We start from the raw sequence: 25,169 nt of genomic DNA, 5'->3' as shown, positions 1-25,169 counted from the left end.
TCATTTAAAGAGCTAAAAAAATGGTACTATTTACTGAGCAATAACCACATTCTGAAATATTAAATAAAGATGAAATTGGGAAAGTAATAGACTATGGTGATTAAGAGCACATGGTTTGAAGTCAAACAGTCCTACAGAATTTCAACTCTACTACTAACTAGCAATGTGATTTTGGGGAAATTATTTAACCTCTTAAGCCTTATTTTCCACATCAGTAAATGGGAATAATACCACCTACTCACAGGAGTTTCTGGAGATAAAATGAGTTAATTATACAAAGTATTTAACAGAGGGGCTACCACAATATATATTAGTATTACTTATAATAATAAGGATTTAAGTGGCCTTTAAACTAGTTAATACAATTAGTATCATTTGGCACTGAAACATAGCTGCTTCAAATTATTTTACCATGAGATGTAAATGGTAGAGAATCAATCAACACAAGCTCATCCGGGATTGCATGACTTGGAAGATGTTTCTGCAGTTCTTTAAAGATGTAATCCTTTACTAAATCATTTTTGGACACCATGAACAAAATTAATTTTTCCTGATTATACCATGTAACTGCACAAGACTCCACTTGTTGAAGACCTTCAGCAACCTATGAGAGAGATTATCTCAATTTGCCAATAAGGACATTTAAAAACAAACTTGCTAAATACTCTGCATTCAATACAGTCAAATTAAAATCTGTAATTCACTAGAGATTTTTTAAAAATTGTTTCCTACTATCACTATTAGCAGCACACAGGGTTCTTAATGTTTTCCAAAAATAATAGCTCCCAGAGCAAAATAAGTCAACTTATTTTCACAGTTATCAAAATCCACTTTGTCACTTATTTAAAAAACAACTCTTCATGCTGAGAATAAAGTGCACAATGTATTATCCATATCTTCTACTGTAATTCATCACTAACACAAAAGTCTTAGGTTTAAATAATACTGACAGAGAACCCTGGAACAGAAAAGTAGTTATGGCTGCCTCTAATACCTACATATATTAATAGATATTTAATATTTAAACAGTTCTACCTGTTGCACAAGTTCAATGTTAAGACGTTTGCCATGACGTTTGATCTGACTGTCCTTTCGTCCCAAGAAAAATATCTCTCCATCTTTTATAGTCACAAAGTCTCCTGTGGCCCTCATTGTGCCAAGTGGTACTGTCATTTCATCATCAAGAAAACATACTCTATTTCGGCCACCTTTCACAAGATATAAACAACAATGTAATTTTAAAAATTCATGGAAAATATATTAAAAACCATGAAATCAGAACACCTCCAAAAGCTCAGTTACTAAGTTTCAAAGTTTGAATATTTATATAAAAAGGGGGATTCACTTTTAAATGTTATCTGATAAAATTATATACAATAAGAACCTTAGTAAAATAAGCAAAGGGACGAAACACAATCTAGTTCTAAAAATACATGTGATTAAAAATATTCTTAAAATACTAATTAAATAGAATTTTGGCTATAAACAGAAATACAAACAACCAATTTACAGTTTCTAAATTACTTTTATATCTTCTCTTAGAGTATTAGACATTGTTATCTGAAATAATTATGGTAACTAATTAAATGTTTCATGACTGTGAGGATGAGATTAAAAATTACCATCACTGAAAAGAACACTAGACTTAAGAATAATTGAGGAAAGAATAAAATTAACACATCAGATTTTTTTTCTTGAAAAAAAAAAAGAAATTATTCCCAATCAACAAATGTAAAACAACCTAAAAATACTTGGCCATTGCCTTCTTGAACTGTGAAACCATTAGTATCTTTGACTTCAACTACTGTTCCAAGCAGTGGAAATCCCAGTTGTACAGGCAATTCACATCTATGAAAACACAACAACCCAAACCAAATTTAAAATTTTTCATTTGAATAGAAAATTTACCAGTGTATTTAAATCACATTGTACCAAATAAAGAAAAATAAAGTTTTTGTTATAATTCAAAGATTGACAAGAGGAAAAGGTTAGGTGGAAAAGTTATCATGTTATTCATTGCTGTTTAGTTACAAAAACCTCTAGCAGGATCTGTAGCACCAGTTAAAATAAGAAAGGTTCTGGATTCCCAGCTTAAAATTCTAGATAAAGTAGTGTTTATAAAATATTACTCCAGTGCCTATCAAAAATACTATTTGTGTTAAGATACTGGAAAAATAACAGTTTCTCTCTACCCTACCCTGAAGTAACTGAAACCCTTACTTCAAAGTAGAGTTAAGAATTTTCTCTGGTATCCTGTAAAAAGTCGCCCAACTTGATACCTCTGTGATACCATAAACATTAAATATTTGTGTTTTATTGCCTATTCCTCTCCAGCTTTTGAGAACAGTTAATGATGGAAATGCTTCGCCACCAAGGGCCAATACTCGAAGAGAAGTATTGGTTGATAAAACAGTTGACTTGATACGCTGAGATCCAAATCTTCTAAGCAATGTCGGTGTTGCCTGTAGATACATTAAAAATAAATTATTTCTTTCCCATCACTTCTTTAAAAAAAAAAAAAAAACAACACTCTGTAGTGATTAGTCCAAAGCTTAACATTGGGAGCTCACAAGGAAATTAAGGCTGTGTTTACTAAATGGCAAATCATATTTGGAAAACTACTGAAGCAGCATTACATTTTTAATGTGGACATAAATTTTGCTTCAGTAAAAAATAAGCAAATATTAATTATGTTTCATTATGCACTTTAGACAAAAATGTTTACAAGGACAAAAATCTATAAAATGAATTTACATTTCCTTTCCCATTATTTCTATGTAGAAAAAGTATATAAAAGTGTTAAGGAAGTGCCTAAGCAAAACAATGAATAAAGATTTTAAAAAACAACTTTATTAAGATAATATAATTGACATACAATAAACTATACATACTTAAAGTGTACAATACAAATTTTGAGATATATTATCAGTGAAACCATCACCACAATCCAGATCCTTCAACCCTAAAATCACATATGTACCACTGTAATTCTTCCCTCCAACTGGACCTCTCCTCCAGACAACCGCTGATCTATTTTTTGTCACTGATGATCAGCTGACATTTTCTAGAATTTTATAAAAATGGAATCATACATGTATTCTGTTTTGACCTAGCATCTTTTACTGTATGTTCAGTGAAAATACTTTGTGATTCATGTTGTATATATCAATAGTTCATTCTTTTTTGTCTTAGTCTGTTCAGGCTGCTATAACAAAATACTGTAGACTGGGTAGGTTATAAACAGCAGAAGTTTATTTCTCACAGTTCTTGGAGGATAGAAGTCCAAGACCAGGGTGCCAGCATGGTCAGGTTCTGGTGAGAGCTCTCTTCCAGGTTAGACTTCTTGCTGTGTCTGCACATGGTGGAAGGGGATAGAAAGCTCTGTGGGGTCTTTTTTACAAGGGCACTAAATCCCATTCATGAGGGCTTCACCCTCATGACCTAAGCAGTCCCAAAGGCCCCATATGAATTCTGGGGGGACACAAACACTCAGACCATAGGACTTTTTATTCTATTGTATGGATCAGGACTAGCTTTTGAATTTCCATATAAAATTTAGGATCAGCTTGTCAATTTCTCCCCCAAAAAAGTCTATCAGGATTTTGATAGGGACTGGGTTTAATTTATAGGGAGAACTGCAATCTTGACAATATTGAGACGTCCAATCCATAAACATGAAATGTCTCTTCATTTATTTAGCTCTTCAATTTCTATCAACAATGTTCTATAGTTTTCATCGTACAAGCCTTGCTCTTCTTTAAATTTATTCCTATTTTATTATTTTTGATGCTATTGTGAATATAATTATTTTCTTAATTTCATTTTTGGGCTTTTTTTTCTATAATGTAGAAATATAGTTGATTTTGCATATTGATCTTGTACCCTCCAACCTTGCTGAACTTGTTTATTAGTTCTAGTAGTTCCCCCATGTCGTCTGCAAATAGTTTTACTTCTTCCTGTCCAGTGTGGGTGCTTAATTTCTTTCTTCCTTTTTGCTTTATTGCACTGGCTAGAACAACCAGAATAATGTTGAAGAGAAGTGAAAAAGCAAACATCCTTGCCTTGTTCCCAATCTTAGGGTGAAAGCATTCAGTCTTTTATCCAATTATAATGTTAGCTGTAGTCTTTTTGTAGACATCCTTTATCATGTTGGGGAAGTTCCCTTCTATTCCTAGTTTGTTGACTTTTTTTTTTTAATCATTGGCATTGGATTTGCCAAATAATTTTTCTGCATCTGCTGACATAATTATGTGCTTTTTGTCCATTATTCTTTATCTAGTATATAGCATCAGTGGATTTTTGGATGTTAAAGCAAATGTGCATTCCTGGGACAAACCCCACTTAGTCACATTTGATGAAATAAAATTATTTTTAAGGCAGGACAAAAAAAATTTTTTTAACATAAAATTCTTTCTCTGCCCATTTGGGCCTCACTACCCTCGCTTTACGGTGCAATGTGCATCTGCATTATACATTAACCAGACCACCTTAGAAGACACAGAAATTCCTGCTTCATCATAAAAAGCAAATTTCTCCTCGCACCAACAAGGTAATCCTTAGAAGATAACATTCCTTTCTTAATCCTGTGACGGGTCACAATGACCCACTACTTGCCTTATATGTGCAGATCTAGACTATGTAAACTATCAATATGTCACTTCGATGTATAACTCTTTGTCTCGAAAATGTACATAATTGTGCTTTGACTTCTAACAGGCAGAAGGGTCCTCAGATCTTTCTGAAAGACTGTCTCCCGGGTTATAATCCTCAGTTTGGCTCAAAGAACATTCTTTATTTCTTTCTTAGATTGACTAATTTTTCATCAACACATTTTACATTTCCTGAGACTTATTTTGTAGCCTAGCATATGACTTATCCTAGGAAATGTGTACTCTGCATTTGGTGGATGGAGTGTTCTACATATGGAATTTGACTGATAATGTTATTCAAGTCTTCTTTATTATATGCACATTGATTTCTGTATAGTTTTTCAATGAATTACTGAAAGTAGGGCACTAAAATTTCAAACCATTGAGTTGTCTATTTCTCCTTTCAGTTCTGTCCATTTTTGCTTCATGTATTTGGAACCTCTATTTTCAGGCAGATATCATGTTCTTGATATAACAATATATTTCTTTTTTTAAAAATTAATTAATTAATTAATTAATTTTGCACCAGGTCTTAGTTGCAGGAGGCAGGCTCCTTAGTTGCTGCTTGCTGGCTCCTTAGTTGCAGCAGGCGGACTCCTTAGTTGTGACATGCGAACTCTCAGTTGCAGCATGCATGTGGGATCTAGTTCCCTGACCAGGGATCGAACCCGGGTCCCCTGCATTGTAAATTGTCTCCCCCGTATGGTCACTGATGCCACTGCTCAGTTGGCTTTTTTTTTTTTTTTTAATTTATTTATTATTTATTTATTATTTATTTATGGCTGTGTTGGGTCTTCGTTTCTGTGCGAGGGCTTTCTCTAGTTGTGGCAAGCGGGGCCACTCTTCATCGCAGTGCGCGGGCCTCTCACTGTCGCGGCCTCTCCCGTTGCGGAGCACAGGCTCCAAACGCGCAGGCTCAGTAGTTGTGGCTCACGGGCCTCGTTGCTCCGCGGCATGTGGGATCTTCCCAGACCAGGGCTCGAACCCGTGTCCCCTGCATTGGCAGGCAGATTCTCAACCACTGCGCCACCAGGGAAGCCCCTCAGTTGGCTTTTAAAATAGGTATTTGGGAACTCCCTGGCGATCTGGTGGTTAAGACTCAGCACCTTCACTGCCGTGGCCCAGGTTCAATCCCTGGTGGGGGAACTAAGATCCCACAAGCTGCATGGTATGGCCAAAAAAATAAACTAATTTAATTAAATACTTTTTTTTCTGGCCCTTGGCAGTGAGAGCTTGGAATCCTAACTGCTGGACCGCCAGGGAACTCCCTAAAATACATTTTTTTTTTTTTTTGGCTGCATCAGGTCTTAGTTGCAACACACGGGATCTTTCGTTGTGGTCCGCGGGCTTCTCTCTAGTTTTGGCATGAGGGTTTTTCTCTCTCTAGTTGTGGTGTGCAGGATCCAGAGTGCGTGGGCTCTGTGGTTTGCAGCATGCAGGTTCTCTAGTTGAAGTGCACGAGCTCAGTAGTTGTGGCACGCAGGCTTAGTTGTCCCGCGGCATGTGAGATCTTAGTTCCCTGACCAGGGATCGAACCTGTGTCCCCGGCACTGTAAAGCAGATTCTTTACCACTGGACCACCAGGGAAGTCCCAAAATACATATTCTTGTTTTCATTTTTAAGTCTTACTTCCTAAGGGTCGCCTCATGTCTGCATAGTTCAGATGTCAACCAGTGACTGGACAGATTGTCTGTATAGATGGATCTGTGTGTGGATAGGGGAGCTCATTCAAAGTTAGGTCATTTTCAAGTCTGATCCAGCTTTTATTTTCCATGGGCTCTTTTGTGTCTCTTACATGCATGCACATAGCCTCAAGGTCAGTCAGGAATGTGCTTGCCCTCCTCACCATAGCAACCTCAGGCTATTGGAGCTGTAGGCCCTTCTTGCTGGCTAGAATGCCACAGATTCCCTTTTCTAAAGCAAAATTCAGCAGTTTTTAAAAATGTAAACATATTTCTGTTAAAAAAATAAAAACAAAAAAAAAACATGTTTCAGATAGTTATATGCCTTTAGTTGATTTCTAAAGTGTTGAAATGGTTATTTTTGTCAATTTTGTCCAGTTTTATAGTTGCTTTTTGGGGAGCATATCTGCCAATCTCCTCACTTGGCTGTAGCCAGAGGTTACGTGAATAAAGATTTTAAAATGGCTTCTTTCAATAAAAGCTAAAAGGACAACTTGAATTTTAATTTGGGGAGATTATTTAAGGTCATGGCTTGTCAAAATATTTAAGTAGTAGAATGACCCTATATCCCAGTATGTACTTATTGTTCCAGATTACTGTCTGGGAATTTAGTGCTTTCATTCACTCTCAGGATTCCAAGTTTTTGGTAATAAATTACAGTGGTCACCCTATTTATCCTGAAATGATCCTAAATCAAGCTCTTAACTGTTCCACCAAGAGTTGTGTTTTTTTTTTTAAATAAATTTATTTATTTGTTTGTTTTTATTTTTGGCTGTGTTGGGTCATCGTTGCTGTGCGCGGGCTTTCTCTAGTTGCGGTGAGCAGGGGCTACTCTTCATGCTTCAAAAGCATGGGCTTTTCATTGTCGTGGTTTCTCCTGTTGCGGAGCATGGGCTCTAGGCGCACAGGCTTCAGTAGTTGTGGCACGTGGGCTCAGTAGTTGTCACTTGCGGGCTCTTGAGCACAGGCTCAGTAGTTGTGGCGCACGGGCTTAGTTGCTCCGCGGCATGTGGGATCTTCCCAGGCCAGGGCTCGAACCCGTGTCCCTTGCATTGGCAGGCAGATTCTTAACCACTGCGCCACCAGGGAAGCCCCCAAGACTTTTATCATAAGGAAAATCTCTTGTCAAAATGACGACTGAATGGTCCTGCTCTCCATTTTCAGTAAAGCAAATCTGAAACATTCTGGCCTAATTTCTAGTGTTAAGGATAATTGCAACTTTGAACTCTACAAATGAATGCACAACTATGAATATTCAGCAAGGTAAAGCATAGTAACACTTTTCAGATACTGATAAACTGAAATGATCAATTTATTGGCACAGGACAACTCAACATCCTTTGCTACCAAATCACCTTAGGCATAGGAAAACAGGACTTAGCAAATAACAGAAAAACGTGATAGAAAATATTATAGTTTTCTTCCAGATTGTCTAAGTAAAAATTTACGTAAAAATGAAAAACACTTATGTTAACCCTTTGGTAGCTAGCAACCTAAGATTTTGCTCTAACTAAAAGGTTTCACTTTTAAAAGGCATCAAGTTTAAATAATATAACTTTGTTACCCAGAGTATGCAAAAAATTCCCAAATATACTTTAGGTTTGTAAGAAACCAAATACTGGCTCTTTCTTCGCAAGAGAAAACTCTTACTCCTGAGATAAAGAGGTTCTTAATTTCCTCAGAGGCTTAGTCCATCTCACTTTGGGGCCTTTCTCTCCCGCAATAACTCAAGATATTCTATTTTTTCCAATTCTCAAAACTTTAGTAGCATGTATTCTCTTTGAGAGCTTTTAAGATCCTTGTTTAATATCCAATTAGGTTTGGGCAAGGTTATCTGTAAATAAAATCTGTAAAAGGAGCTCTTAAAAAATATATATATATATGGATCTCCTTGATGACTTACATATTATTTGGTAAGAAATTGACTCTGGAGGGAAAAGGTGAACCCTGATAATAAAATAAAGCTAAAATTCACTACAAGACATGTGTCTTATACGAAAGAAAGGTTAGTCTGTCAGCTTTTGTGCTTCTCTTCCTTACTCAAACCAAGTCAAATGTGATCTGCTCATAATATTCCAAGTAAATATGTATTGTGAGTTATATAAAATCACAATGAAACTATATGCGAAATTTGCTGTATTTCGGGAACAGAGTTAGTAAATGTGTATCCATTTCTCAGAAGGATCTATGATCCCAGAAAAGTTAAAAACCACTGCTAAAGTAAATTTATCTGAGATTGTGCTTTAACATTAAGCAAGGGGGTCAGATTTAGAGAGGTGTAAGACACTATTAAGGTACTTAGCAAATATTCCCTGAAAAATTATGCTCCTTGAATTTTACAGGAAAATAAAAGTTGTATTAAAATCTTGCCCAGATTCATAGAACAATTCACCAACAGATGAGAATTTATACCACTGATACCTAGCAAACTGCATTGCTATACTCATTTCATTTATATATAATGGTTTTTTTAATAGGAAGAAAAACACATTTCCTAAAAAGAAAGTCAGCATCAAATTCTGTCTCTGGGAAGAAATTTAACATCCTCTCAAGTCTCATTTTAAAAAATTTTAATTTATCATGATATGCATATAATTTTATTAATTCTCTCTAGTTTCATTAACCACTTGCAATGCTATATCTTTAGGCTAGAGTACAAGTCACATACTTTCACATATATATTTTTTAAATCTTCAAAAATGCCAAACTTAAAAAATATTTTTTTTTAGGTTAATATAAAACATACCGATGTAAAAATCAGAAAATCTAAATTTCTAATTATAATTTAACTTACTTAAAGCAGCTTTTAGTGGGAAACACAATAAACTCAAAACTTTAAGACAAGAGAGGCATATCCCAACAGATTTGAGTAAAAGTTCCTTTAGTTACTATAGTATGTACAAAGTGCATAGTAAAAGAATTTTCTAGACAGAATTAACTGATTTTTTTCATTCTCAAACAAACAAAAAGCGACATCATCAGGAAGACAGCCCTTGATAATCTAACTAGATTATCATTAATCCATTGTAAAGAGCTACAGGAATATAAAATAGTCTCTAAAATACTGAATAATTAAAGACAAAACATTTCATTTGCTACTAAAATGTACCTGTAAAATAGTCACTCTGTGATGGGAAAAGAGAACAGCAGCTAATTTTGACGGGAGCACTTTGACAGAAGTTGGTACAATAAGCAGAGAGGCACCACTTGATAGAGCAACAAATATTTCCACAACAGAAGGATCAAAGGTCAGAGGTGACGCCAGAAACAAAACATCTTCTTGAGTGATCTCAAAAAGCACCCTAAGGCAAAACAGAATGTAATTATGAGAAATGCCTAACATTTAGTAAACACATATCCTAAAGAAGTATTTACAACCATTAAGTTTCCAGATGTTGGCCAGATTTTTTTTTCTCTTAGATTAACCAAAACGGTGGTATTAATTCTAGAACTCTTCTTTATAAATGTAAGGATTAAAAGCCATTTAAAGCAAAGCCACTTTTTACCATGACGTATTTTATCATATGTGATTGCCTTCTGATGCATCAACTTGACTGGACTGAATTACGGTCCTCAGAATTCCCTTTCTATTGATAGTATGTTTCCCGTTAGGGTAGAAGACAAGGGATATTCTCTCTAGACAGTTGGAGGACAGAAGGCGGACAGCTGTCATTTGATAGCACACACACCTTCTCCCATTTATTCAATCAAACACTAGCTTAGGTGCTGCTGTGAAGGGATTTTGTAGATATGATTAAAGTCCCTGATAAGCTGACTTTAATCAAAAGGGAGGTTATCCTGCATTGGCTGGATTAACTCAGTTGGAAGGCCTTTAAGAGAGTGTTTAGGCCTTCTCTGAAGAGACTCCAAACAGCAGCTGGATCAGCAATTAGCTAGTTCAGCAGTTACTCTCCCTTTCCCCTGGATCCTCTTCCCTGACTTGCCTGTGGACAAGCACATGCCCATGGGGTTCCAGTCTGTTCACAATCACCCCTTTCTAATTGTCTACCCAATGGACTTCAGTCTTGCTTAGCCAGCCCCACAAGTGTAAGCCAATTCCTTGCAATAGATCCCTGATATATACTCCCAGTTCTGTTTTTCAGGTAGAATCTTGACTTCTTCTATACTACTTATTGAATGATGATTAATAGAGACCTCTGACTCCCTTTTCCCATTATTTGGCATTTTCTCTCAGTAACTCAACAAAGAGCAGAACAGAATATATGTGATAAGGGTATTATAGAGCATGGATGGTCAGCGATGAGCCTATAACACTTTTCAATTTAAAGACACAAAACTCATTCTATCTAAAAGCAGGGATTACCTTAACTTCAAAATATCTTCAAGTATGGTATTGTGGGGACCCACTTGGAACCCCAGGGTTGGTATGAAGATTATTTTAAGCTGAAGACATTTTGGATTCAACAGATGCAGAAAGAAGCCTTCCTGGAGCTTCCCTTATCTGATTGATAGCAGAAACTTCTGGGGAATGAGACTACCATAAATTCCATCTTCAGGGTGACTTTTACTCCCAAAAGTACACCAAGAGTAAACCCACCATAAACCCCCCTACTGGGGAGTTTTATGGCCCTGATGACATGATGAAACTACCCTCATATGCATAGGCCAACATTACCACAAAGTTTCTTATCTTCTTTTGTCTTTCCTAAAGAAATCAATTTGTATTTCCCATAGAAGCCTTTCTTCCCCTCCCTTTCCCCTACTAAGTTAGGTAGATAAGCCCCAACTTTAAGCATTTAATGATGGAGTTCAGAACATGCTACCCCAAAATATGCAGCTCTGGTATATTGACCATTTTGAGTTAAAGGCACTTGAAAAACAGCAAAACAAAAACACTCTGACCTTCCTGTTTTTCATAAAGGCAGATGAAATTCCCACATGAAAGATGTCCTCCCTATACCAGAAGGAAAGTAATGTTCTTAATATCAAGGATGAGATGCTGAAAGCAAGAGAACTCTACACAAACAGACCTGGTTAAAATAATTCTTATCTTCCTTTAGCCTCCCCACACAGTTTAGTCACTTTTCCACAATTGCCTTTCTTTGTTTAACCTAATATAGTCTTGTCATCTCTTTGGGTCATTCCTTATGAAGGATCCTGTGCCACATAAAACTTGTTATACTTAAATGTATGCTCTTCTTCCGTTGACCTTTCTTTTGTCAATCTAATGCTCAGACCCAGCCAAAAAGAACCCTAAGAGGGTAAAAAGTGATGAAATAAAATTGACGTTTTAAGGCGAGACAAGAAAATTTAAACATAAAATTCTCTGTGTCTGTTTGGGTCTCCCCCACCTCCTTCCCAACTGTGCAGCGTGCATCTGCATTACACCTTAACCAAGCCTCCTCAAAGATGTGAATGCCTCCTCCACTGTAAAAGATAATTTCTCCCCCCTTTCTTCTGATGCTAGCAATGTGACTTCTTAAAAGAACAGCATTCTTTCCCAACTCTGTAGGGGGTCGTAATGACTTGCAACTCGCTTTGTACATGCTTACCTGGACTATATATATCTTTGGAGAACTTTATGTAAAATATCAGCATGTCATTTTGGCATATGATCATTTGTCCAGAAAATGTATGAGTGTGCCTTCGACTTTTAACAGGTATAACAGTTCTCAGAGCTTTCTGAGACTCTCTCGGGTTATAATCCTCAGTTTGGCTCGAATAAAATTCCCTTTTTTCTTCTTAATTTGTTAATTGAATTTTCATTGACAAAGGTAAAAGTTTGCCTCCCCTACAATGAGCGAGCTATTTCTTTTGTTAGCTCCCATATGTATATGAATAAACATTTTTTCTTTGTTAATCTGTCTTTTGTCAGTCTAATTCACAGGTTCCCAGACACTGAACTTAAGAGGGTAAAGTTTTTCTTCCCCAACAATATAGGTTTTTAAATCTAATTATATATATATATATATATATATATATATATATATATATATAAAATCTTTTTAAATAAATTTATTTTATTTATTTTTGACTGCGATGGGTCTTCACTGCTGTGCTGCTTTCTCTAGTTGCGGCAAGTGGGGGCTTCTCTTGTTGTGGAGCACAGGCTCTAGGTGCAAGGGCTTCAGCAGTTGTGGCTCGTGAGCTCTAGAGCGCAGGCTCAGTAGTTGTGGTGCACGGGCTTAGTTGCTTCGCAGCATGTGGGATCTTCCCGGGCTAGGGCTCGAACCCATGTCCCCTGCATTGGCAGGCGGAGTTTAAACCACTGCGCCACCAGGTAAGCCCATGTACTTCTCTTTAAGATATGATTACAAAAATATATTTAACAAGATAAATAATCTAAACAAATATATAAAAAGGATATGTTTTGTTGGGCTTTCCTTCAGAGTACTATATTAAGTCATCAACCTCCAGAAGTGAAAGGGGGCTTAAAAAAAAGCCACAATAAAATAATAGAAAAGTTCTACTTTTTTTTTTACTTTTTTTAAACTTCACTGAGCTACTTTTCTTGTTTGACTGAAACAAAAGGAGTTTTAAATTTCCATTTCATTTCTGACTCTGCAATCAAACTAGGTAACTGTGCACAAAAAACAAAATAGTTCCTTAAAAACTAAAAGCTCACAAATGCTTATACAACTAAAGACTATATACTTGATGCACAGCTATCAAAGAGCAGCTATTCAGCTTTTTTTTCTTTTTTTGTTTTGGCATAATCTAGAAAGATTAGTAAATATTTTAAGGGAAGTTCAATTCCATGTTATCACTACAGAAGATACCATATCTGTCTTTGTAAAATGTCTGTGGGCATAAACAACACAATTCTTCTCACATGTTCTTATTAAAACAATAAAGCAAAAGACAAAAAGCAAATCAAAGTCCCATAATCTGCTTTCAGAGAGTGGTACTGTCACAGCTAAAAAAAACAAAACAAAAAAGGTTTACCCTCACACAGTTTACTGAGTTTACTGCCTATATTAATAGGACTTACTATTTACATTGTCTTCATTAGCACAGTTTTATTATTCTAGGAGACTCTAAACCAAGAAAACAGAAGTTACATATAACTTTATTGTTCATTAATGAAAACCAAATCATCTCTTTAGCAAAAGCATCAAAAACAGTTTACAACCCAAGACTCTCTGAACCTCTTTTCTCAAAAGTTCCTTTGCTATTTCCACCAATCCATCATGATTATATCACAAACCTTACCCAATCCTTACATTAAGCCCCTGTATTGAAAGATCTAGGAACCTCTCTGGTGGTGCAGTGGTTTAAGAATCCACCTGCCAGGGACTTCCCTCGTGGTGCAGTGGTTAAGAATCCACCTGCCAATGCAGGGGACACGGGTTTGATCCCTGGTCCGGGAAGATCCCACATGTTGCGGAGCAACTAAGTCCGTGCACCATAACTACTGAGCCTGCGCTCTAGAGCCCGCAAGCCACAACTACTGAAGCCCGCACGCCTAGAGCCCATGCTCCACAACGAGAAGCCACCGCAATGAGAAGCCCGCAAACCGCAACTAAGAGTAGCCCACCTTCGTCGCAACTAGAGAAAGCCTGCGCGCAGCAACGAAGACCCAATGCAGACAAAAATAAATAAAATAAATACATAAATAAAGAATCCGCCTGCCAATGCAGGGGACACGGGTTCGAGCCCTGGTCCGGGAAGATCCCACATGCTGTGGAGCAACTAAGCCCGTGCACCACAACTACTGAACCTGTGCTCTAGAGCCTGCGAGCCACAAGTACTGAAGCCCGCGAGCCACAAGTACTGAAGCCCGCGAGCCACAGCTACTGAAGGCCACGAGCCTAGAGCCCGTGCTCTGCAACAAAAGAAGCCACCGCAATGAGAAGCCCGCGGACCGCAAAGAAGAGCAGCCCCTGCTTCGCTGCAACTAGAGAAAGCCCGTGCACAGCAACGAAGACCCAATGCAACCAAAAATAAATAAATTACTTAATTAAAAAAAAAAAAGAAAGATCTACCTTACTTCAAAATCTCAGTAAATCAGATCCTGCCCTTCTCCCTCTGAGACCATCATACTCTTGGAGGTAGGCAGCATTCTCTCCTACCAATGTAAGCAAGAAACTCAGCTTTATCTTACTAACAGGTTATTCTTATAATATTTGGGGAGTCAGCTGAAATTTGGTACTCCCTAGCTTGGTGATTTAAGTCCAAATCAAATAGAAAATTTAACATCACTGTTTCAATTTCTAAATTGGATATCTTAACATTTCATCTTTCAGAATCCAATTATTTAGCACTTTGCTTACTTGTGAACCTAAAAGTAAACCAAGAAGGGTTTAATAAGCAAATAGAGTTCATTAAGTTCAAGCACAAAATAGCTATCAAGAAATTTGTACACTCTACTTACAAATTAGCCCCTCATCCCTCACTGAGCACATATTTGCTCTCACCTTACAGACAATTCCTGCCTGTTAGGCCCAGTGCCTCTTAGTCAGCTGTCTCTCCCACCTCTCCTAGATTCCAAATCAGTTCCACTCTCTTCAAGTTGCCTATATCTCCATCCCCACCTCACTTCCCATAATGTTAGCATAGGACATTGCATCCTATTTCTTTCTAAAGTTACAATCCATCAACTTCCTCTAACATTCCTTATTACATAAAGAATTTATGTAACTTATTATCCCTCTTATCCTTTTAAGGCTCTCTAAAGAAGAGAGAGTATTTTAAATATCATCTCCTCCCATCTCAAAATATCTTACTCCTTTACCATATTCCGACTACTTGATTTTTCTAACCAGTCCTCTCTACCAGGTCTTTATGCTCAGCCTACAAGTCTCTCCCATCTAAAATCAAAGATACTTAAGCTACACCCTCCCAGAATCCTTTCTCTTCTATTAAAACTAGTTTCTAGAAAATAACACTTTACTTTTGTTGTCTCCATTTCCTTATCTCTCATTCACTTATCTCCAGCCTGTACTGTCTTCAGCCCTGGGAATTAGAAGTGAAGTCACTAAAAACCAGATTGTCAGGACTTCCCTGGTGGTCCAGTGTTAAAGAATCCGCCTTCTAATGCAGGGGATGCGGGTTCAATCTCTGGTCGGGGAACTAAGCCTGCGCACCTCAACTAGAGAGAAGCCCGCGTGCTGCAAACTACAGAGCCCACACACAACTAGAGAGAGAAAACCTGCACACCAGAACCAGAGAGAAGCCACACGAAGAGCCCATGCACCTCAACAAAAGATCCCACATGCCACAATGAAGATCCTGCGTGCCACAACTAAGACCCAACGCAGCCAAAAATTAAAATAAATAAATAAAATAAATATTAAAAACAAAACTAAAACTAAAAAAACAGATTACCAATTACAACAGACACCTCTGCAGCATTTAACCATTCCTTCCTTCTAGACCTGGGCATCCAATATGGTAGCCACTAGATACATGTGCCTATTGAGCACTAACAATGCGACTGGTCCACATAGAGATGTTTATAAAATACGTGCTAGATTTTGAAAATAATTAGTATATAAAAAAGAATGTAGGACTTCCCTGATGGCACAGTGGTTAAGAAACTGCCTGCCAATGCAGTCAACACCAGTTCGATCCCTGATCCAGGAAGATCCCACATGCTGCAGAGCAACCAAGCCCATGCACCACAACTACTGAGCCTGCGCTCTAGAGCCCACGAGCCACAACTACCGAGCCCGCACGTTCTGCGACAAGAGAAGCCACTGCAATGAGAAGCCCGCTCACAGCAACGAAGAGTAGCCCCCGCTCACTGCTACTAGAGAAAGCCCTTGTGCAGCAACGAAGACCCAACACAGCCAAAAATTAAAAAAAAAAAAAGAATGTAAAGTACCTCACTAAATTTTTATATTGACACATATTAAAATGATACTTGGAGTATACTGAATAAGATATATTGTTAAAATTAATTTCACTTTTTACTTTTTAAAATTAATTAATTTATTTATTTTTGGCTGCGTTGGGTCTTCATTGCTGCACGCGGGCTTTCTCTAGCTGTGGTGAGTGGGGGCTACTCTTTGTTGCGGTGTGTGGGCTTCTCATTGCAGTGGCTTCTCTTGTTGCAGAGCACGGGCTCTAGGCACGTGGGCTCGGTAGTTGTGGCTCACAGGTTCTAGAGCGCAGGCTCAGTAGTTGTGACACACGGGCTTAGTTGCTCCGCGGCATGTGGGATCTTCCCGGACCAGGGATTGAACCCATGTCTCCTGCATTGGCAGGCGGATTCTTAATCACTGCGCCACCAGGGAAGTCCCCACTTTTTACTTTCTAAATGTGGTTACTAAAAAATTTTTAATTACATAAAACTTATAATGACATAAAATTACGTATGTGTCCCATGAGGTTTCCGTTTCTATTTCTGTTTCCTCCTCTGATTTTCTAAGCCTACTCTCCTCTGGTTCCTTTCCTCCTCTATTTCCTCCTTTCTTCAGAAGTTGAGAATCTCAACTTTATAGAGATTTCTCATTTCCCGTAACAGTAAAACCAACTCAACAATGCTACGAGAGTAAACATAATGAAATGCAAAATTTTTTAATGGTTCCTTGGATTAAGTTCAAACTTCTCCAACAGAGCACACCAGGTGCCTGCCCCCTCAGGTCATATGACTCCTACCCTCCCACTCTTCAGCTCTGCCCAGTGCACTCTAGCAAGCCAAGCTCCTTCTTTCTCCCATACCTCTGTAGGTACCTCTGCCAGGAATATGTTTCCTCTCTTCTTACTAATAATTAAGAAGCAAAGCTTCCAGCCATATCATTTGATTGTTGTTTGGCTCCAGGTCTGGATCAAACAGGTAAAGCCCTACTCTGCAGAGAACTAAAGTTCAGATATAGCTGAAACAAGAGACCCAAGTACTTAGGACGGTCAATTTAGGAACAAGAGTTATAAAGAACAGGTATTTCAAAATTAATTTTTCCCTTTAAAATACGAGTTCTGAAGAAGGATTCTAAGGATAGAACTTACCGGAAGTGCTGGATGTTTGGCACTATACATGCATGAGGGACTCTGACAATCTTAGGTATCCCCGTGGTGCCTGATGTATGGAGAACATAGGCCAAGCAATGCTTTAGCCTCACATCCATGTGCTCTTCTGACTTTTCTTCACTGCTGTTCTCAGAATTCATGCTCTTTGTCATTTTTTCTTTTTCATATGTCTCTCTTCTTATGCTATTATTTAGCATCAAGCTCACCTCAACATTTTTCCAGTGAAGTCTGAAGAGTACTAGGTCATTATGTTCTACTGTAAACACATCATAGTTCAATAATGTTTCATAGGAAGATTTGAATTTCTGTGTTAAATGGGGAACAAAGTTTTACAACATTAATATGTTAAAAGGCATTCTCTTTCATATAGAATATATATAGAATATTAAGTATTCATTTACTCATTCAACATAGCTTTTTTTTTTTTTTTTAAGTACAGCTGACTTTTGAACGTGGGTTTGAATTGCGCAGGTCCACTTATATCTGAGGTTGCCTGAATCTGTGGATGCGGGTACCAAGGACAACTGTAAAGTTATAGGCGAATTTTCCACTGCACAGAAGTCAGTGTCCCTAACCCCTGAGTTGTTCAAGGGTCAACTGTACTTGCTATATATCCAAGAATAAAAAGATAAATGAGAAACCTCCAAGAGTAAAGTGCGGTGCTTACTTTCAAACTCATCTTTAAAATAGAGACATAAAAACACACAACTTCAGTGTAATGTGGTGTGATAATGAAATATGCTTTAAATGTGAATGAGAACAGGGGATTTCCCTGGTGGTCCAGTGGTTAAGATTCCATGCTTCCACTGCAGGGGGCGCAGGTTCGATCCGTGGTCCGGGAACTAAGATCCCACATACCACGGCACAGCCAAAATCAGTCAATCAATCAATCAAAAGAAAAAAAAAAAAAACATGAATGAGAACAGAGAAGGCTGAACTTAACTTGCCTGGAAGGTCAGAGATTGACTCTTCATATGTAATATTTGTGTTATAAGTAGCTATTTTCCAAATAAAGAGGGGTACTTTAAACAAACAAGTCAATACACAGTATCTGACCTGACAAAGCTGGTGTTATGGAGAACAGTACACATTCCAATAAGCTGCAGAATTGGGGGAGATGGAGAAGATAAGTAGTGCTATTGATAGGAGATGAGATGCTAATCCTTAATAACTGTATACTCAACACCAAGGAGTTTAGACCTTAACCTGTGATGGGATCTAACTGAAAGTGGCAATAGCACAGACTAGACTTTGCTTGTCAAGGAGAGACTGATATGCAAGACTCTGATAAATGAGAGCCTTTAATGAACCTTTCATAACAATTCAGATATGCTATATGGGCCTGAATGGTCTGTTGCAGCAGAAGTAGATAGAAAGGGTCTATGAAGAAAGCATCAATAGGACTTGATGACTTTCTGGATAGGGAGTGAGCTTGAGAAGATTGCTTAGTTTCTGGCTCAGTTATTTGGTAGATGGAAATAGATTAATACAGAAGTTTGCTTTGAGTATATCTTTTTAGGTTGATAAGCAGCAGCTTAATGAAGCATAACAAGTTTTCACAATAAAGAAATCAATTTAAATGAGAGGAAAAGATCACAACCCAGGACCAGGAGTTTTCTGTTTGTGTTTGTGTTGTGGTTTTAGGTGTAAGGTGTGGTATATCCTGTAATGTGAAAAAAATTAAGACCTAGCTCAAATACCATCCTCCTCCATTAAAACTGTCCTATCTCTACTAGGTTACGTATACTTTGCTTAGGGCAATATCACACTATGCAGACCTTGGAAGTACTAACCTTTTCTCTCCAACTATATAAGCAACTGGGGGGCAAGAATCATATCTTAGGCTGCTTTCACATACCAATGCCCTCCCAAACACCCTGTCTCTAGTGCAGAGTTTCTCAATCTAAACACTACTGACATTCTGGAACAGTTAAATCTTTGTGGAGACTGTCTTATGCATTGTAGGGTTTTTAGCAGCATCCCTGGCCTCTACCCATTAGAAGCCAGTGCACCCCCTTTCCATCATGACAATAAAAAATATCTCCAGACACTGCAGAATGTTTCCTGGCAGGTAAAATCATGGCCAGCTGAAAACCACTACTCTAGTGGATCATGGGCATACAGTAGATGATCAATAAATACAATGATTGCTCCTGTGTTAAGTGAAGGAAGAACACTTACACCATCATCAAAATCATGGAACAGGAAGCAAGGTAGTTTCTGTGGGGTTTGCTGCTATGTACTCAACTCCTTCCTATATGCAGTTATAAAGAATAGCTTGATATTGACAATTAATTCTCCCACCCACCCACCTTGTCTATAGAACTTTCACCAAGGTTGTTAAAAAAATGAATATCACATCCTCATTTTAGTCTTGCTAACTTATCAACAAATAACCAATTTGAGGAACAGAAGAGAAAACTGTGGCCAGACACTGATATATGTGTACTTAGAAAATATTTATTAACCAAATTCATACTTTATTGTCTCTTTCTGGAGGCCTTACTCTAATACCCATTATTCTCTAGGACGTCCTCCATATAATATCTGAAGCTTTTGAATTGTCTTACTGCTATATATTACAGATATAGATGCACACACATATACACAAATAGGTAAAATGCATTTAAGTTACCCCTAATATAAAATGGTTCATATAGGAAATGGGTAACAATAGGCTAAATTGAATATAGTTTCTATAATGTTTTCTCCATGGTAAAACAATATTTTATAAACAAGAAATGAAGAAATAATAATGAAACATGGGGTACCCTGCTTAACATATAATACCAATTCTTGCCCCTAAAGCAGTGTTTCTTGGCTAGATCTCTGGTTGGCAGTCACTTAAAAATAAAAAAAATAATAAATTTAGTTTTCCAGAAAGGTCTGGTTTAAGTGCCAATCTCTTTTTCAAAATCTAAGCTTGGATACAGTTCTTTAATGTTGCTGACCACTGTAAGTTGCCATAAATACACCAAGATAAAAGTATCAAGTATTATAAAAGTTTCCTACTATAAGAACAACTTTGGAAAGAGAAAGTAAATTCAAAACAATGCACAATACATTATTACGAGGCTAGAAGATATGTCCATGCCATTGAGCAGTGGTTCTCAGTGGAGCATGCGGGGTGGAGGGTGCCTCCAGGAGACATCTGGCAATGTCTGAAGACAATTTTGGTTGTTGCAACTAGGGGGTGCTACTGGCAATTATTAGATGAGGCCATGGGGGTTACTAAACATCCTATAATGTACAGGACACTCCTCACAACAAACACCCAACCCAAAATGTCAACAGTGCTGAGACCAAGAAATTTTGCTGAGTTAGTGAATTTAGATATTAAGACAGGGGATGGGACCCCTTCAATTGAAAAGTAAATGCAACACATAAAAATACAAACAAACAACTGAAATACCCACACTTACATTAATTTGCTGTTTTTCAACAAGGATATACTTTAGATTACATTTTTTCATAAAATGAATTGATAATGCTGGTGGTGAATCTGGATCAATAGGTGCATAAGCAGCCGGGACTTGGAGAATTCTAAAGAAACAAAGTACAGAGTCAGCACAGAATATCTGTTGAAAATAATCTTACTTTAAGATACCAAATTTTTAGTTCTAAAAAATATTACCCTAAAATCCAAGAGGGTAAGTTTATCCCAGGATGGCAGTACAGACCAATTTCCCGAATTCCTTGAAAGTCACAATGTAACAGCAGAAAATTTGATAATTCTGAAGCAGCGTTAACCACAGTCTTGTAGGTGTAATAAACTGGAGGCTGGTTGTTACATTCATCAAAACATACAGCTATTTTATCCGAATAACGGGAGGCAGCCTGATGCACCAATTCCTGAAGAGTCATTTCACTGAAGTTTATCTGAACATCACTGGTAGCAGAGAATTCTACCTATTTCCAGAAATGTTAGGGGGACAAGGAGTTTTAGGGAGTTTGTTGGGGGGCGGGAAGTAGAGAAAAAATTCTATACAATCACTCCTCACAAAAATAACTACATCAAAGACACACAGTTAAAGAATCTCTGAACTACCAACTGTCTATGGTAACTTTGCTGAGAACAATGAGGTTGAAATTTTGATACAAGCAACCTAACTCCCTGTCAGAGGTGGAAGAAAATTTGAGAGGGGAATGGTATATACATAGATGAGGATGAAACAAGCAGAAATGTAGAATTCTCTCAAAACAGAACACAGGGCTTCCCTGGTGGCGCAGTGGTTGAGAATCTGCCTGCCAACGCAGGGGACACGGGTTCGAGCCCTGGTCTGGGAAGATCCCACATGCCGCGGAGTGACTAGGCCCGTGAGCCACAATTACTGAGCCTGCGCGTCTGGAGCCTGTGCTCCGCAGCAAGAGAGGCCGCGATAGTGAGAGGCCCGCGCACCGTGATGAAGAGTGGCCCCCACTTGCCGCAACTAGAGAAAGCCCTCGCACAGAAACGAAGACCCAACACAGCCAAAAATAAATGAATAAACAAATAAAATTTAAAAAAAAACAAAAACAGAACACAAAGTAAAAAAGAAATGAATAATAATAAATAATTACCCAAAATAAAACCAAATCTAAAGTACCACATGCTCAATTTTTTCATTTTTCTTCAGTTGTTACACATTGATTAAAATAAAGTGGTTACAATCCTGTATGGTAACTTTGAAAAGACTAATGCAAATGAAGTCTGCTTTTAGGAACTGAATTTAGGTGATAGCAAAACCAACCTCTGATAGAAAGAAGAGAAAAAACCCTTACATCCATCCAGTTTTAGTTCTCTATATATAAACTGTGCTTATTATTATTGTAACACAGCAAGCCACTTTTATAATTGTTAAGAAGTAAGCTCTTCATACTCTAGTTTGATATTTATTTGTTTGTTTGTTTGGTTTGTTTGTTTGGCAGCTTGCAGGATCTTAGTTCCCCGACCAGAGATCCAACCCAGGGCCCCAAGAGCGCCAAGTCCTAACCACTGGACCACCAGGAAATTCCCTCTAGTTTGATTTTTAAATTGTCAATAAATTCATTTAAATTTAGACTCTAAATATAGTATTACGACTCGGTAAAGTATTGTATCAATACAATGTTCTTTGGGCTTCTCAATGCAGATTCTATAAAAAGAAAATCTGGGGCTTCCCTGGTGGCCCAGTGGTTAAGAATCTGCCTGCCGGGCTTCCCTGGTGGCGCAGTGGTTGAGAAGCTGCCTGCTTATGCAGGGGACACGGGTTTGAGCCCTGGTCTGGGAAGATCCCACATGCCGCGGAGCAACTAGGCCCGTGAGCCACAACTGCTGAGCCTGCGCGTCTGGAGCCTGTGCTCCGCAACAAGAGAGGCCACGATAGTGAGAGGCCCGCGCACCGCGATGAAGAGTGGCCCCCGCTTGCCGCAACTAGAGAAAGCCCTCACAGAAACGAAGACCCAACACAGCCAAAAATAAATAAATAAATTAAAAAAAAAAAAAAAAAAAAAAGAATCTGCCTGCCAATGCAGGGGACACAGGTTAGAGCCCTGGTCCGGGAAGATCCCACATGCCTCGGAGCAACTAAGCCCATGCACCACAACTACTGAGCCTGCGCTCTAGAGCCCGCGAGTCACAACTACTGAGCCCGCGCGCCACAACTACTGAAGCCTGCATGCCTAGAGCCCGTGCTCTGCAACAAGAGAAGCCACCGCAGTGAGAAGCCCGAGCACCACATCGTAGAGTAGCCCCTGCTCGCCGCAACTAGAAAAAGCCCAAGCGCAGCAACGAAGACCCAACACAGCCAAAAATAAATAAATAAAAAATTTTTTTAAAGTTAAAAAAAAAAGGAAATCTGAAACAGTATTTCATCAAAGAAACTTTAGGGATGACTGAACAACAACAAAAAAACTTCACAACTCCTAGTATTTCCTTGAAGGTAAAGGTGATTTTTGTTTTCCCACTGTGAAATTTATTTTCTGGATTTCAAAGCAAATAAGATTTATCAAATAGTCTGTTTTAATTATTCAAGTTTTTTATTTGTTTATGCTTATTTGAACTCATTTCCCTACTGATTCATCCATGTCATTTAATCAATATCAATTACAGAAAATAAAACATTTCTAAAGAGAGCAAAATGAACCAATAACTGCTGACACCCATAAGGTTTGGAAATGCTATGATTTCTAAACACAAAATTTTTAAATATAAAGTAACTTTAGTACTTACAGTCTTTTCCATAAATACTAGCTCTTTCTGTGATGCACAAGATAAAATTTTTAAGCTTTCCTCATACACACAAATGACCGTTATGTAAATATAAGGAAAGCTTTTCATAACATGCACTAAAATTATGGGAATGAGTCCATTCTTCAAGATTCAGTTAGTGCAGAAGGGGACCTTCTGCTTCCCTCTCCCCAAATGAATAACAAATTGCCTATACTACAGAATGTATTATACTAAAGCATTTTAACAAAAGGTTATAGTCTACATGCAAAAAAAAAAAAAAAGCACTGTTTTAATGCAAAAACACATCCAGCAGTTAATTTTCCACAGGAGGACAATTTGATTAATATACTATAATCTAAAATCCCTTGACATCAAAGTAAGGGGCAAGATTATAAAATGGATTAAATTCTTTTAAAAAAAGTCATTTTTTATGACAAATTACAAGATTCACCACACATATCTATACAACAATTAAAATGTTTTTAAACTTTTAATTGCCAGTTTCCCAGTGGCTGCTATAGAGAATTAAGGCAAAATCTATTCTTGTTGTCTAAGGTTTTCATTTTCATTAAGTGAATCATAAATACATTCGCTCCAATAGAGAATGCTATACTAACTGGATGCCCAAACATTTCTGGGACCATAGAAGAAGGGGGTGGGGGGGAAGCAAAATCTGATAAACAGATTATATATGTAATGGGATCATTAAGTTTTAAGATATTTTCTACTTTATATCTGTAGAGGCTGCTACTTTAGTCATCAGAAGTCTCAGGGGCTCTCCCTAGGTTATTGGCTATTTTAAAGACATAAATAATCTAAAAACTTTATTTTCCCGTATCCACCAGCTTCTTAACTTTCACTAAGCAACTACGTTTAATAACAATGCACTTTATACCTTCCAACACATTTTTTCAATTGCTTTTCGAAACCACGCTAACAAGACAGGGTAGGCTTATTTCCATTCGAAATAAGGAGCAGAGGGTCTAAGGCAGGGTGAGTGGGGAGAGCACATGGGTCAAGTTCAGCTTTTTGCACCACTCCATCCCTCCAGACACCACTGATTCAACTCCGAGGCCAGGCGGTTGCCCAGAAGCTAAGCAAACCTGTGCGCAGTCAGCCGCAGGTGTCTTCGTACTTCGCCTCCCTCACACATGTCCCCAGTGGATACCGCCTCCTGCCGAGACCCACTCAGAAGGCGTAGGGGTGAGGGGGTAGCGGGGAGGTCCGAGCCCATACGGACCTTCTCCCGACAATCCAACCCCAACACTTCTTCACACACAGCGAATAAGCCCACACCTTAAAGCCGACCCACCGCGCAGCCCACCGGGCTCTCTGGTTCCTAGAAATGTTTCTCGTCGCCTTGCTGACGTCAGCAGGAGCGACCCGGGGCAGGCAGCGTCCTGCTGCCCCGCCCCTTCCCGGAGCTGCGGAGCCAATGGGAGAGAAGTGTTGGCTGCTTTGCTGCCCGCTCTCGTTTCAGATTTCTGGTCTGGTCTTGCTGGGTTTTGGACAGCGTTTGCAAGGACTTTGAAGTTGACCCGGTTGGAGTCGTACTCTTTCATATTTGCCAAGAAACTCCGGGCAAGAATCTTTAATTAAAATCTTTAAAGTGGGGATAAAGGTATTACGTAGAGTTAACGTGAAGAGCGATGAAATCATTGTGAAATAAGAGTGACTGGACTTCATGCGTTGGACTTTTTTTTATAACCTGCCCTA

The 25,169-nt window shown here is 38.2% G+C and overlaps 1 protein-coding gene across 6 annotated transcripts in view; it reads right to left on the bottom strand.

Annotated features, from left to right (window-relative positions):
* The window catches only part of AASDH (aminoadipate-semialdehyde dehydrogenase), a 34,698-nt gene extending 9,889 nt beyond the window's left edge, over window positions 1-24,809 (bottom strand). The window contains exons 1-9 of one of the 6 annotated variants that reach the window (XM_036853568.1): window positions 24,557-24,645; window positions 20,898-21,172; window positions 20,686-20,806; window positions 17,243-17,568; window positions 9,441-9,633; window positions 2,221-2,462; window positions 1,742-1,848; window positions 1,036-1,208; window positions 412-604 (exon numbers count right to left, since the gene is read on the bottom strand). In XM_036853568.1, coding sequence (XP_036709463.1) covers window positions 412-604; window positions 1,036-1,208; window positions 1,742-1,848; window positions 2,221-2,462; window positions 9,441-9,633; window positions 17,243-17,568; window positions 20,686-20,806; window positions 20,898-21,127 — 1,585 coding nt within the window. In that variant the 5' untranslated portion in view covers window positions 21,128-21,172; window positions 24,557-24,645. Of the gene's footprint in view, window positions 1-411; window positions 605-1,035; window positions 1,209-1,741; window positions 1,849-2,220; window positions 2,463-9,440; window positions 9,634-10,655; window positions 10,759-17,242; window positions 17,569-20,685; window positions 20,807-20,897; window positions 21,173-24,556 lie in introns of those variants that run through there. The other 5 variants (XM_036853570.1, XM_036853571.1, XM_036853569.1 and 2 more) reach the window with 5 other exon arrangements.
* Window positions 24,810-25,169: the final 360 nt, after the last annotated feature.

The sequence above is a fragment of the Balaenoptera musculus genome, chromosome 5 (assembly GCF_009873245.2).
Source record: "Balaenoptera musculus isolate JJ_BM4_2016_0621 chromosome 5, mBalMus1.pri.v3, whole genome shotgun sequence".
NCBI lineage: Eukaryota > Metazoa > Chordata > Mammalia > Artiodactyla > Balaenopteridae > Balaenoptera > Balaenoptera musculus.
The sequence above is the reverse complement of the archived record's forward strand: the minus strand, read 5'-3'. Positions and strand labels throughout refer to the sequence as shown.